The sequence below is a fragment of the Scyliorhinus canicula genome, chromosome 4, assembly GCF_902713615.1.
Source record: "Scyliorhinus canicula chromosome 4, sScyCan1.1, whole genome shotgun sequence".
NCBI lineage: Eukaryota > Metazoa > Chordata > Chondrichthyes > Carcharhiniformes > Scyliorhinidae > Scyliorhinus > Scyliorhinus canicula.
The window spans coordinates 146694366-146708555 of record NC_052149.1 but is presented as its reverse complement, the minus strand read 5'-3'; the positions used below and the strand labels follow the sequence as shown (position 1 = coordinate 146708555).

Genomic DNA, 14190 nt, shown 5'->3' with positions numbered 1-14190 from the left:
CTATTCCCTTCATAATTTTTTATGTTTCTATAAGAACCCCCTTCATTCTTCTAAATTCCAATGAGTTTAGTCCCAATCTACTTAGTCTCGTCTCATAAACTAATCCTCTCAACTCTGGAATCAAACTAGTGAATCTCCACTGCACCCTCTCCAGTACCAGTACATCCTGTCTCAAGTAAGGAGATATAAACTACACATAACTCCATGTGTGGCCTCACCAGCACCCTATACAGCTGCAACATGACCTCCCTACTTTTAACCTCCATCCCTCTATCAACGAAGGACAAAATTCCATTTGCCTCCTTAATTATTTGTTGCACCTGTGAACCAACTTTTTGAGACTCCTACACAAGGACACCCAGGTCCCTCTGCACAGCAGCATGCTGTAATTTTTTACCATTTTAAATAATGGATGATCTCACATTTATCAACATTGAACTCCATCTGCCAGACCCTTGCCCACTCACTTTCTTTATCCCTCTGCAGACTTTCAGTGCTTTTGGCACAGTCTGCTCTGCCACTCATCTTAGTGTCAGCTGCGAACGTTGACACATTACACTTGGTCCCCAACTCCAGATCATCTATGTAAATTAGAAATAATTGCAGACCCAACACTGATCCCTGAGGCACACCACTAGCCACTGATCACCAACCAGAAAAACACCCATTTATCCCCACTCTTTGCTTTCTGACAGTTAACCAATCCTCTATCCATGCTACTACATTACCTGTAATGCCATGCATCTTTATCTTATGCAGCAGCCTTTCATGCGGCACCTTGTCAAATAACTTCTGGAAATCTAGATACACCACATCCACTGGTCCACTGTGCTGGTAATGGCTTCAAAGAATTTGTTCTTTACATGAATAGGATGGAAATAGAGGGATACAGAACCCGGAAGTGTAAAAGATTTTAGTTTAGCTAGGCAGCATGGTCGGCACAGGCTTGGAGGGCCGAAGGGCCTGTTCCTGTGCTGTACTTTTCTTTGTTCTTTGTTCTTTTCAATTCCACTAAATTAATCAAATATGACCTGCCTTTCATGAACCCATGCCGCATCTGCCCAATGGGACAATTTCTATCCAGATGTTTCCCGGTGGCGTGGGGTGGATTCAATGGGGAAACCCCATTGACAGTGGCAGGGTCAGAAGATCCTGCCACTGACCATGGCAGGCTGCCTCCCGCCCCCGAGAAACAATCTGTGGGGACCTGAGAGAATCTCTCTCGCTATCTTTGAGGGAAAGTCACTGAACAGCAAGTTAACTGATTGATCTTGATCCCACTATGGAGTAGGCCAAGGATGCTGCAGCATCCTGAACAAGCTCAGCAAACACCGAGCATTGAACCCTAGACAGACCATTAATACATAGTGTAATATGTCAGTGCTTTTAGTAGTTGATTGACCATATGGGAGTTTTTTCTTCGGGCTGAACTATACAGTGTTCCTATGGCGAGTGATAACTGGACTTGCCAGTTCCAGGCTTGTGTTTAAAGCAGCTCCATTTGGTGGCCTGACTATACCTCCAACATATTGTTGCTGTGGCTTAGTGCCAATCTGGCACACCCTTCCTTTCCCTACTTTCCCCTCCTAAAATTTCCCAAGAACTTTTCAACGTATGAGCTCTGACGTAGCTCCGGTGAAACCAATACTATTGGCTGACGGGTCGGCACCTAAAGGACACAAATTTAAGATGATCGGCAAAAAACCCCAGACGAAAGACGAGGAAAATCTATTAATGGGGGAGTTGTTACGATTTGGGATGTACTACTTGAATGGGTGCTGGAACCAGACTCTGAAAGAACTTTCAAACAGGAATTGGACATTTTGCAAGGCTGTGCGGGGAGAGTGGGGTGAGAACAAGGGTATGGGACTAATTAGATAGTTCTTTCAGAGAGCAGGCACTGAAATGATGGACGGAATGGCCTCCAATGTTGTATAATGCGGATTCTACAGGCCCCGAAACAGTGGATTACTATTGCATATATTGCAAATGCCCTAGAGGCTCACTGACAGTAGATTGAATCGACGGGCTGCTCTTTCCTGTTTCACATAAGGAGTCATTGTTCTACAGGCCCCAGCGGGAGAACATACACAGCAATGAGCTTGCGGTTAAAATGGAGGACTTGGCATCCTTACAAAGTTGACATATGTACTCGAGGATATCTCAAATTGGAGCTGCATGAGAAACAAGGAAGGGATTTTAGCCTAAAATAACAGGTGGCTTAAATCACAAAATAGTTTGCATGCAGGTACAGCGAATAATCAGGAAAGCATGGGGAATACTGGCCTTCCTTGCAAGGGGGATGGAAAATAAAAATAGTCTACTCTTGCTACAACAGTATAGGCATTGGTGAGATAACAGGTAGAGTACTGCGCACAATTTTGGTCTCCTCGTTTGAGGAGGACTTGCTTTGGAAACGGTTCAGAGAAGGTTCACTAGGCTCATTCCTGGAATGAAAGGTTGAGCAGGTTGAGCCGACACATATTGGAGTTTAGAAGAATGAGGGTGATCTTATTTAAACATTTATGATTTTGAGGGGGCTTGATGGTAGATGCTGAGAGGATGTTCCCCCTTGTGGACGAAACTAGAGCTAGAGGATATGGCTTTAAAAACAATGGGTCTCCCATTTACGACAGAGATGAGGAAACATTTCTGCTCTGAGGGTCGTTAGGCTTTGGAATTCTCTTCCCAAGAGAACAGTAAAAGTTGGGTCATTAAATATATCCAAGGCTGAGTTCGATTTTTGATCCACAGGGATTCAAGGAATATGGGAGGCAGACATAAAGTGGAGTTATTGCTCCATTCCTATCAGCTGTGATCTTATTGAAAGGTGGAACAGGCTTGAGGGGCCTGCTCCTATTTCTTATGATGCAATGATCTTACTGGTTTGGTTTGGGTGGCAAGTTAAAGAGTGAAAAACCAATCCTGAACCAAAGTTTCTAACCCATCCACCTCAACTTTAATGCAGGACAAGGGCAATTTAAATATTTGAAATTTAACTGCGGAGGACCAGGATTTCCAAGCCTCTGGGAACCTGGCAGCTAAAGTCAGATAAGGACGATTAAAAATAAGAATAAAAGCAAAATTCTGCAATTGGATTCAGAAGGTGAATCTCCTTTCATTTACCTGCTGGATCCAGCATGCCTGCTTGAGCACCCCCACCTCTTAACTTTTCCAATCTCCCCCACGAGGCATCAGTCCCCTCATCTCGGCCTTCCTGTTTCTGCCACCTTTCCCATCACCTTGTCTCACGTTTGCCTCCTTGCTTATTGTTTTCTCTCTCCTTCCCAAGGCTCCCCTCCCCTCTCCAATTTTCCCCCCAACTCATTTCAGGCCTCCAAACTCTGCTTGAGGCCTGCGGCCACCAGCTCCTCTAACCCCCCACTCCCCACCAGATGAACAATCCTACCCCCAGGAATGGCCCATCCTCCACACACCCACCCATTGGTTGCCAAGTACCTAACCCCAAAGGGGTGCCTTATACATTTACATTCTTAGTTGCCTCTCCTTTTGATGAACGTGCTATGAATTATGTGATAAGGTTTTTGGATGCTGATTATTCTAAAAGCTGACCACAGATGGTAACATTTAAAGCCTAATAAGCCCACCATGAATTATTCATTCAAAAGAGATTTATAAGTAATGCTGAGCATGTTGTGTGTAAATGGAAATAGGAAATATTACTTATTTATGTAATGGGTTTGAAAAGAAAACCTCTAGCATATGGCTCCACTGTACCTCAGCAAAATGGGAGCTTTAAGTCACCTAACAATTGTTCTTTCATTTGTTGCATGAAAATTAGATACATTTTTAAGGCAATTTGTTTTTTTAATGGTTTTGAAAAAATATCGTAGATGTTGGCATAGAAGTGGATGATTGAAACCTTCACAAATTCCCTCGGAAAATGGTGGCCAACTTATATGCTTCGTGTAAAAGTGAGCCGCCAACATGGGTGCGGTTGGTTGCCATTTTGATATGTCATCGGCACCAGAAAAAAAGTGCGGGGGTGTCTTAAACCCTCCCACACCTTGATAGCTCCAGCCCATATTGCCTGCTGGTTCCCTTACACTCAGTCACAAGACACCAGTGAGTAAAACATGCATTTGTGGGATGAATAATTGTGGCTGACTATATTTGATTATAACATATCTTCGCTGAAAAGGGTGGTGGTGTTGGTGGGGGGGGGAAGGAAGGGGGAAGGGTGGCACAAGTTGTACACCATGATTTACGGCATTCTTTGATTATATTTAAGAGTAGTCTATTGGTTACATTTAATTAAAATAAACACTTTTACTCATTAATCGCGTGTCAATTCACCACTTGTGAGTAAACCAGTTTTAATTGATTTTTAAACAATATACAGAACTATTTTTTGGTAAAATAGTAAAGTAAGAAGTTTACTGGTAGCCAGTTTCTTAATTCTCCTTAGCGCGTTTTATTATTGGTGTTGTGGAGTGCAGTTTACTTCAAAAATAATATTTTCTCCCTTTCTTAATCTGGGTAACGTACTTTTAATTCTATTTTACTATATATTTTGAGTTGTATTTGTGTTTTATCACTGACAGGTGTGAACTCCTTCCTTGTCTACATGGCTTATAAAGATTTATATCAGATGTCGAATGCGGAGGTAAAAATTTTCAAAAATGAAAGCTGTATTCTTCTTCTTTGGCTTCAGTTGTGTGCACATCTGCCACAGTAGCACAATATTCACATGGTAACTTTTAAGAATGCGTTTGGTGCTAACCTGCGATTCTAGAATGTTCCAATTCTTCATATCTGTGATTATCCTGAGGGGACAGGGTTTTGGAAGCTATCGAGAGAAATCCACGTGGGATTTTGAAAGCTTCAACAAGGATGGATGCTGTAACCCATCTGGGCTAGCTATTATGAAAATGCATGGGTGCCAAGTTAATTCTGAACTGCTGATTAAAAACGACTTCAACTTTTCTTTAAATCCTTCCATCCCTGGTAAGATGCTGCCAAATCTTTTACCAGTGTGTTCTGTAACTAGCCAGCAGGCTCCGGAACTACCAGGCGTATATTCCATTCTGAGGGCTTCATTCCACAAACTCCCATTCGAAACCCTGCAGCTTTACAGACATGAAGATGTGACCAATGATGGCTTGGGCACAGCTTCATCAGGCCAGCTGTGTACTGCTACAAAGCTACGCATGCCCATTGGCAGATTATAATACTGTGCACAAAATGGAGAATTTAACAAAGCATCAGGAGTGCTAGCATTTCATGTGATTGTGGTGTTTGTTGAATGCAATGGTTTGATTTCGAACAGCATTTTAAAATTGCTGAACTGTTAACCCAGCACCTGGTTTTAACTCTGTAATTATTTGCATTTACATTGGAGCAGATGAGCTAATCCAGGGTGGTAACTGCATACAGGAACATCAAACATTTCTCACAAATTTGGAACTTTTGTTCAGAATTTGAGGTATTTTGGCAAAAAACAATAGCCAGCATATTTCTGTTGCCAGCCTCCCCATGCTGTCATGGAAATTGGATGACAGATACAAGGAAAATTGAGAGCAAGGCCTGAGAGGATGCCACCTGTTGTGCAAAGCGGCACATTTTGCAGTGAGTGAGAACAACTGTGTTGGGGGTGTCTAACCCAGACAAGGCCCAATGACAGGCTTCCTGGAGCCACTGCGCATTGTGGCAGATGCCTCTTGGCATTTATTTAGTCATCGTTACCCATTAAACCATAGGTATGGCATGAGCATTGACATGTACAGGAGAGGCAAAAGACCGAGCGACCAGTCCTGGAGGATGAAACAATTGTATTATTAAACAAGGAAGAGGTCAGAAAATTACAGAGGAATAGTTGACCCAAGGGCAAAGGGGTGGTCTTTCATTTGGGTTTAATTAATGTTGTGCCCACACCCTGACATATAGTGCTTAACATTGAGGAAGGAAAGACCATGGAGTAGAGATGCAAGGACAATGCAAAATCTGTTTAATTCCCCCATTGGTTCCCAGAATGTCGTGAGCTGCTCATGTGGGCATTAGCTGGCGTTTCCAAATGGGGAGGTGTTTATCTAAAGAAACATCAAATCAATTGCTAAACCTGACGTAAACCCTTCATTATGTTTTTCTACTTGCTCTGCAGCTTTATGACATTTGCAAGTACGTAGGAGACCTTGGAGGAATAATACAAGTCCACGCAGAGAATGGAGACATCATTGCCCAGGTCAGAGCCTTGAGATTTTGGGCTGAAATTCTAGTGAAAGTATCATCATTGACCACTGCAGCCCTGTAGCTGTTTGCCGCACTGGTAACTGTTAATTGGCAGGAGGCAGATTAACACCCTCCATGCAGGCGGAATTCCTGCCTCCGAGAAGAGTCTGCCAATCTGGTGCAGGTTATTTTGGGTGGTATAAGCGTGGTACGCTTTGCTTAGCCCTCTACCTTTTGGTTTTTTTTTCACTTCATGACTAGCTCTAGTATAGACTACTCAATAGAGATTGATTGCTATAATTAGTCAAGTATTTTATTATTGTATTATGGGACTTGGGAGATGGTAGAAGCTGAAGTGGGGATGGAGCTTGATCTTTTATCATTGTCCAGATTTCAGTTTATAATTAAATCCTTGTCAGTGAAATTCATTCAACTGTATTATTGTGTCTACAGCTTTAAGATGCTTCTTATCTTTTACAGGAGCAAAGACGTTTGCTGGAGATGGGGATCAGTGGTCCAGAGGGACACGTGCTCAGTCGGCCAGAGGAGGTAACGAGATGAGCATTGTTTGATTCTTCGAACATGAAATGCTTTTGCAGTGTTGTCCCTGCTGCAGTGTAGGGAAATGCAGCAGCCAGTTTGCACACAGTAACACTGGGGGAAGGGTGACTGCTCATGGTTGGGGCCGATAGAGATGCTGAGAAGCTGAGCTGAGATGCAGTTTTCAACCGTGTCTTATAATGAGCTGACAAAACTCTAAACAGCAGTTCACAAAGAAACATGGGGAGGGAATCCATGGGAAATTACGTGTTTCCTTTGTTAATGCTACTTCATTAGAACTGACCTTTGACCCCGCATGAAGCTCCGGTGAAAGGTCTTGGTATTCCACAATCTGTTTGTTCCTCACTAAACGTCAATGCCATTTGTGGAAAGATGTTAACCTGTCCACTTCAGGCTTGTATTACATTGTCACCCACCGTATTGATAGGTTTAACTGTTTATAGAGGGTTTATAAAAAGTTGCTGAGTTTTTGAAGACCATAGGGATTATTATTTTGCTGTGGTTGGGGTGAGGCGGCTGTTTTTTTCATGACGTCTCAGTGTGTCATATTCTCATTGATAGGTGGTAGGCCATTACCAATGCCATTCTTAAACCAGTCAGGAGTGACTCTGAAAAGATTACGTTGAGCGGCTCACCCTCTGACTCTTTCTGAGCTGTTGGACGGACATTTGGCCAGGATCCCTGGCTCACGGACCAGTTCAATTGCTTAGCATTTCCTTGTTTGAATAGAAACGCAAGACAGGTTGACTGATTATGTCAGTTCTCCAGGATCCTTTGACCTTGTAGGTGCAATCTAAAACTTATAAAATTAAAACATACCAGGAAATCAAAGTTTCAATTCACTTTTTAATGCTGGTTTATTACAGCCTATGAAAGCACCTCCAACTTTAAAAAAAAAATCTTGTTTCCACCTACAATATGAGCATCAGCAATCAAGAAAAATAAACCAAATGTTTGAAGCGTTTTTATGGAAAAGAGAAGAGGGTAAATTATATGGAGAAAATGAGTTGAATTTAACAATAAAAAGAATGAGGGGTGAGAGAAAATGGAGGCAATCTGGGATGTGTATAGGAGAGACAGAATAGTAATTTCAGCTAAAGTTAATTTAGTTACAGTATTTTCCTCTTTTCAGGTCATTATGAACCTAAAATAAATACCTATTGCTATATAAAAAGGCAGGTTGGTGGAAGTCCCTTTAGATCACCCCCTCCCCCCCCCCCCCCCCCCCACACACACACACAATGCCAGAAAGATTAGCGTGGATCCTGCAGGGCATCATGGATGGTAATGCTTCATTTACAATTTATTTTCTCTGTCTGGAGAACTTTAATACACAAAAACATTCCAGTGCAACACTGAGGGAATGCTGCACTGTCGGCAATGCCATCTTTTGAATTAGACTTTAAATTGAGACCTCGCCTGCCTGTTTGTGTGGCTGCGAAAGGTTCCAAGACGCTATTTCGAAGAGGTGGGTTATTCCTCGTGTCCTAGCCAATGTTTATCCCTCAGTCAACATCACACAAAACAGATTGTTTGGTCACTTTTACATTATTGTTGAAGGGAGCATGCTGTGTGCAAATTGGCTGCTGTGTGTCCTACATTGCAACATTGACTGCAGTTCAAAAGTACCTAATCGGCTGAAGTATTTTGAGACATCTGGGGCGAGAATCGTAAAGGCTGCCGTGGGACAGGCAGTGACCTGGCAGCTTTCACACCCACTTCCGGGCCGATTCTCCCCCCCGGGCGGGGTTAGGAGCGTGGCCCCGTGCGTCACCGCGGCGCGGCCTTGACGACGGTCGTCAAGGCCACACGCCTAGCGTCACGCCGGCTGACGCGGCCGATGATGTCAGCCGCGCATGCGCAGGTTGGACAACGCCACCCCGCGCATGCGCAGTTGCCGTCTTTTCCCTCAGCCGCCCCGCAAGACGTGGTGGCTTGATCTTGCAGGACGGTGGAGGGAAAAGAGTGTGTCCGTTACGGACGCACGGCCCCCTTGGCACGGCCATGGTACTGCCGTGCCAATCGGGCCCCCAGATGGGCATCTGGTACCCGTTTCATGACGGCAGAAAGCAGGTGTGTTTGCTGCCGTGTTGAAACGGGCGCGAAGGCCCGGCCGCTCGGCCCATCGGCCTCGGAGAATCGCCGCTCGCTGTAAAAAACGGCGAGCAGCGATTTGTGGCGTGGGTCGGGCGTGGGGGGGGGGGGGGGGAGAATAGCAGGAGGGCATGAAAAATGTCGGGAGGCCCTCCCGCTATTCTACCACCCGGCGTGGGGGGCGGAGAATCGCGCCCCTGGGATTTGGGAAAAGTGCAATATAAATACAAGTCTTTTTTTCTTTATAATGGTCTATGTGGGTTTCTATGTCTATGTGGGTTTCCTCTGGATGCACCGGTTTCCTCCCACAGTCCAGAGATGTGCAGGTTAGATGGGTTGGCCATGCTAAATTGTCCCTTAGTGTCCAAAGATATGCCGGTTAGGTGGGTTGGCTGTCATCAATGCACAGGGTTATGGGCAAAAGGCGGGGGAGTGGACCGAGGTCGAGTGCGTCTTTCGGAGGGGTCAGTGCAGATTCGATGGGTGGAGTGCCCTCCTTCTGCACTGTAGCATCTCTATGGATTTGATTAAATTCCCAGGTTTAAATATAGTCTGTGCTAAGTTAATTGGTGCTAGGGATTCTACAGGTGTTAGAGAAGAAAAAAATCTTCAACGACAGAGGATTGGAAATTGGGTGGTGATGGGATAATGCCAGATCAAACTATACAATTTCACAATTGAAAAACATTTGGGCGCAAGAAGCAGGATTCTCCAGCCCCCGCCCAGTCCTCTTCCCACAGTGGGTTTTCCCGCTACAGAGGTGACTCTCTATTCGCCGCCGATGGGATCTTCTGGTTCCATTGAAGTTGATGATGATTTTAGTTTCTCGCTCGTCCTGCTTTTTGGGAACCAGTGGCAGGGGTGAAGTTTGGCAGGACCAGAAGATCCTGCTGATAGAAAGGGCTGGAGAATTCTGCCCAAGGATGTTTTTTTTAAAGTTACTCAAAACCCATTCACGTACAGTGCTTTAAAATTGGACCCTTTGTACCTGGACTCTCACATTGATAATGGTCAGTTGGGCCTGGTGCCAAGGGCTGCTAACCAAATGCACCTAGTACTGGCTCAACAGCATAAGGAAGGCCTCAGAAGAACATGATGGTAAAGGGAGGGGAAAGAAAAAAAGGCTGGATGCTTTGGGAACTACAGTAGCATCAGAAGCAAAAGAATTAGCTTTGCATTATTGGATACAACGGTCAAAAGTGAACAGCCTCACATTGAAAATCAGATTGGTATGAGAGCAGCAGTACCTGGAGGTTAAAATATAAACTGACAAAAGCCTGGAGTTCTCAAATGGATCATGTGTCAGGAATGTTCTGCCAGAACCATGGATGCTATCATGCATCATATGATGTGCAGGTAAAAGTAGCAGCGAAGGTTTATGAAGGCACTGGTAGCCAGCTGCCTGTATGCCGAACACAGGGGCGTCACTCTGCTGCAAGCTGTGAAGGTCTGGTTGGAGTTGCTGTCTGGCTCAGTAACGAAGCAACCCTCTCCCACCTTGAACCTGTTCCAATTCACTTCCAGCCGGAAGGAAACTCAGTTCTGCAGTCATGAACGCCGAGATGATCCTCAGCTCGCCTCTGGATTGGGTACACTGCCGGGATTAAGCTAATATGTTTCGTAGGGCTTGAGGGTGGATTTGCGTGAGCATTGAACACAGGTTAAAATGTCTGGGAAGAGGACTATCCAAACACACGCCTTGCCTCAAAAAATTAGAGCACTCCCAATATAACTACATGAACTGGGTATCTTCAGCATGGCAACCAACCTTCACACGGTAAATAAAGTTGGTATGAGAGGCGGCATTGAGTGAGAGGGAGGTATTTCTGAATTGCAGATAGTACGCTGCACAGGCCAATTGAAATGAAAGGCTTTGTTCACATAGTTCAATCAACAATAGAATCCTCAGGGCATTGAGAAGCTAACTAACTGCACTGACCGAATATTCCTTAAATTTTGAACCATAGGAAGGGCGGCACGGTGGCGCAGTTGTTAGCACTGCTGCCTCACAGTGCTGAGACCCGGGTTCGATCCCGGGTCACTGTCCATGTGGAGTTTACAAATTCTCCCCGTGTCTGCATGGTCTCACCCCCACAACCCAAAGGTATGCAGGATAGGTGGATTGGCCATGCTAAGTTGCCCCTTAATTGGAATTTTAAAAAATTGAATCACAGGAAATATAGGTTTTTCACTGATGAGGGACCAAAGAAACCTATCTTTGTTGTTTTTTATTCTAATTCCGGATGTTTGTGGAGACTCAAAATACGTTCTGAAGTTCGCATCCTCGGCAGCCTGTTTGACATGCACCCCTTCACAAGCTGCTGACCCCTTATTATCACCACCATGGCGACCAATTAATTCCTCTTCCATGATATCACCCACCGCAGCCTGAGTACCAGTCCAATGACTGCTGAAACCCTCATCTATGCCTTTCTTACCTCAAGAATATGCTATTTCGGTGATCATCTTGTTGCCCTCCTTGCTCTGTAGACTTCAGTTCACTCAACTCTGCCACCTGTATTTCATTTCACTAGTTTCCTATCTTAAAGTGTCGGTCTTTCATGGCCTTTCTCCCCCTTCCACACCACCATCACCAATCCCTGTCACTTCCTCCAGCCCTATAAGCACCTTCCCCAACTTTCTCTTCCTCAAACTTTTACCAGTTGTCATACACCCCCCTTCCATTACCTCATCATCAGCTCCAATACCATCAGTCACCCTAATTCCCTCCACCTCTGTCTGCTCCTGGAAAACCCTTCTTAAAATCTTCTTCATCTCTCCAAATAAATGCTCTTGATTTGGCATCCATTTTTGTCTGATTATGCTTTTGTGAAGCACCTTGGGATATTTGTCTCTGCTAAACGTTTTTGATAACAATTCAATAAATTACAAATGTTTTGCCGTCCTTTTTAAAGTTTATTTTTGAACACAACAGGCAGTGACATGATTCATACAATGCACACCATTTCTCGATTTGCATTATAATATTATTAAGGTGGAAATATTGTAGGTGTGTTTGGTCTTTCATGGCTCTGTAGAAAAAAACTTGGTCAAGACAGGTAGACGCAGACACTTTTAGATTCCATTCCAGTTTCTGTATGTTTTCCCCTGATGGTGATCATTTGCAATGGGCTTCACCATCATGTGTGGTTCTCCCGAATTTCACAATTCGTTATTTTGAGGCTAGATATTAAGCATTAATACATTGGTAGTGGAGGGGATACAACAGGAGCTGAAGTCTATCATGTCTGCACCCCATATCCATTCATGTTCACTTTATGGGAAGGCATCACTGCAATGCTCGAGTGGGATAACTAGTTGACCTGTTTTTTTTCTTTTCCATAGCTCGCTCACTTTGGCACACTGAGGTGAATTGCAGCACAGCTTTTCTTGAACTGGTCAAAAGTTAACCTGGTCTGAATGTAGACCCTTCTCTGCATTCAAAGAGTTCCATATTCGTTTTGTGTACTTGCGTACGAATATATGACTTAGGAGCAGGAGTAGGCTACTTGGCCCCTTGAACCTGGTCTGCCAGTCAATGAGATCATGGCTGATCTGATATAATGGCTGATCTTATTGTAACTTCAACTCCACATGGCTACCAACACTGCCCCCACCCCCCGAATAACCACGCTCCCAAATCCCTGTGTACAGAGTGCCAGAAAACCAGGAGAGAAAACTCGGCTATGCAACTGGAGAGCTACACGCCCGTTTTCCCGCTAAAACTGACACTGACAAATTATCGGTAGGGTTTGTCCCAAGAATTGAGCACAAAACAACTCGAGACTGGCACTGCAGTGTAGCACTGAGGTAATGCTGCATTGCCAGAGGTTCCTTTGTTCAGGAGAGACATTAAACCAAAGTCCCGTCTGATCTCTCGGGTAATGTAGAATTAAGTTCCATTGCACTATCTCGAAGAAGAGCAGAGGAGCTATCCGTGGTGTCCTGCCCTGCACTTATCCCTTAAACAACATCACAAGAGCAGATTACCTGGTCATTTTCACATTGCTGTTTGCTCTGTGCAAATTAGCGGCTGCATATCCTCTGTTAGAACAATGAGCATTCTTCAAAAGTACTTTATTGGCTGTAAAGTGCTTTAAGATAGCCAATGTTCGTGAAAGGAGTGATATAAATACATGTTTTTCTTCACCAGTCCTGATATGTCCTTATGCGGTTGTGTCTCAAATTTGGTCTGATAACCCTCCTGTGAAGTGAAATGTTTGTGCTATGTTAAAGGCTAGTGAACAAGCGGGTTATGTTTAATAGAGTGACTTGCCACTGTATGTATCTTCTCCAGGAGAGTCATTCATTTTGGCAGGAGTTGACAGGCTTTCACAAAATGGTTTTTCTGCGTGCCCGAGAGTTTGGTTTATAACATGTGTTATGTATTATTTAGCTGGAAGCAGAAGCTGTGTTCCGTGCTATCACAGTCGCTGGCCAGACCAACTGTCCTCTTTATGTCACAAAAGTAATGAGCAAGACTGCGGCAGACATCATAGCCCAAGCCAAGAAAAAAGGTGGGGCCAGAGTTCTTTTCCTGTCTGTTTTGCCTGATGAATGTTTTAAGCCACTTGTGGAAAAATGTAAGGTTTAACGCCAAACCACTTATTTTCCTGGTTGCTAGGTAACGTTGTGTTTGGAGAGCCAATCAGTGCCAGTCTTGGCACAGACGGCACACACTATTGGAGCAAAAACTGGGCCAAGGCTGCAGCTTTCGTGACTTCCCCACCACTCAGCCCAGATCCCACTACCCCTGATCACCTGATTTCTCTCTTATCAAGGTAAAGCCAAATAGATTGGAACTCAAAAGTATTTGAACGGCAGTGAACTTGTGGTGGAAGGGATGAAGAGAAAGAGTTTTTGATTGTAAATTAATGATAAAAATATGGATCAGAATGGTAGAGTGCGCAACTCCTAGTGCTGAGAGCTTCCAGTCTCCATGTGCCTTGAGATATTTATTCAGACTCCTGCTACCGTTTTGACATGTTGGGCTGAATTTTGCATTTTGGGACAAGACTCCAAAGTCAGGATCAAATGGGGTCCTAACTTCACCATGTACCAGGAGCAGGCATTCCATTGTGATTTTGCCAGGGCCGGTTTTAAGCCTATTTGCCCAATTTCAGCAAATTGGGCCCCGCACCTTAAGGGGGCCCCGCGCCAGCGGCGACAGAGTTACCGTTTGAAGCCTTTTCTGTATTCTAAGAGGAACTATAGGGTAGTTTTTACTTTTGGGGAACGCACCGCATTACCGTCGACAAATCCTTCAGCCCTGCGCCGCCAAATCCTTCCGCCCGGGTAAGTAAGTTTCAATATTTTAGTATATCAAGCATTTAATGTTTTTTTTTG

At 44.4% G+C, this 14190-nt stretch overlaps 1 protein-coding gene across 4 annotated transcripts in view; it reads left to right on the top strand.

Moving 5' to 3' along the window:
- LOC119965066 (dihydropyrimidinase-related protein 3-like) overlaps positions 1 to 14190 on the top strand; it is a 241227-nt gene that overhangs the window by 139037 nt on the left and 88000 nt on the right. For all 4 annotated transcript variants that reach the window (XM_038795321.1, XM_038795319.1, XM_038795318.1 and 1 more), the window contains exons 5-9: positions 4566 to 4627; positions 6122 to 6202; positions 6670 to 6738; positions 13241 to 13361; positions 13469 to 13625. In XM_038795321.1, coding sequence (XP_038651249.1) covers positions 4566 to 4627; positions 6122 to 6202; positions 6670 to 6738; positions 13241 to 13361; positions 13469 to 13625 — 490 coding nt within the window. The remainder of the gene's footprint in view (positions 1 to 4565; positions 4628 to 6121; positions 6203 to 6669; positions 6739 to 13240; positions 13362 to 13468; positions 13626 to 14190) is intronic.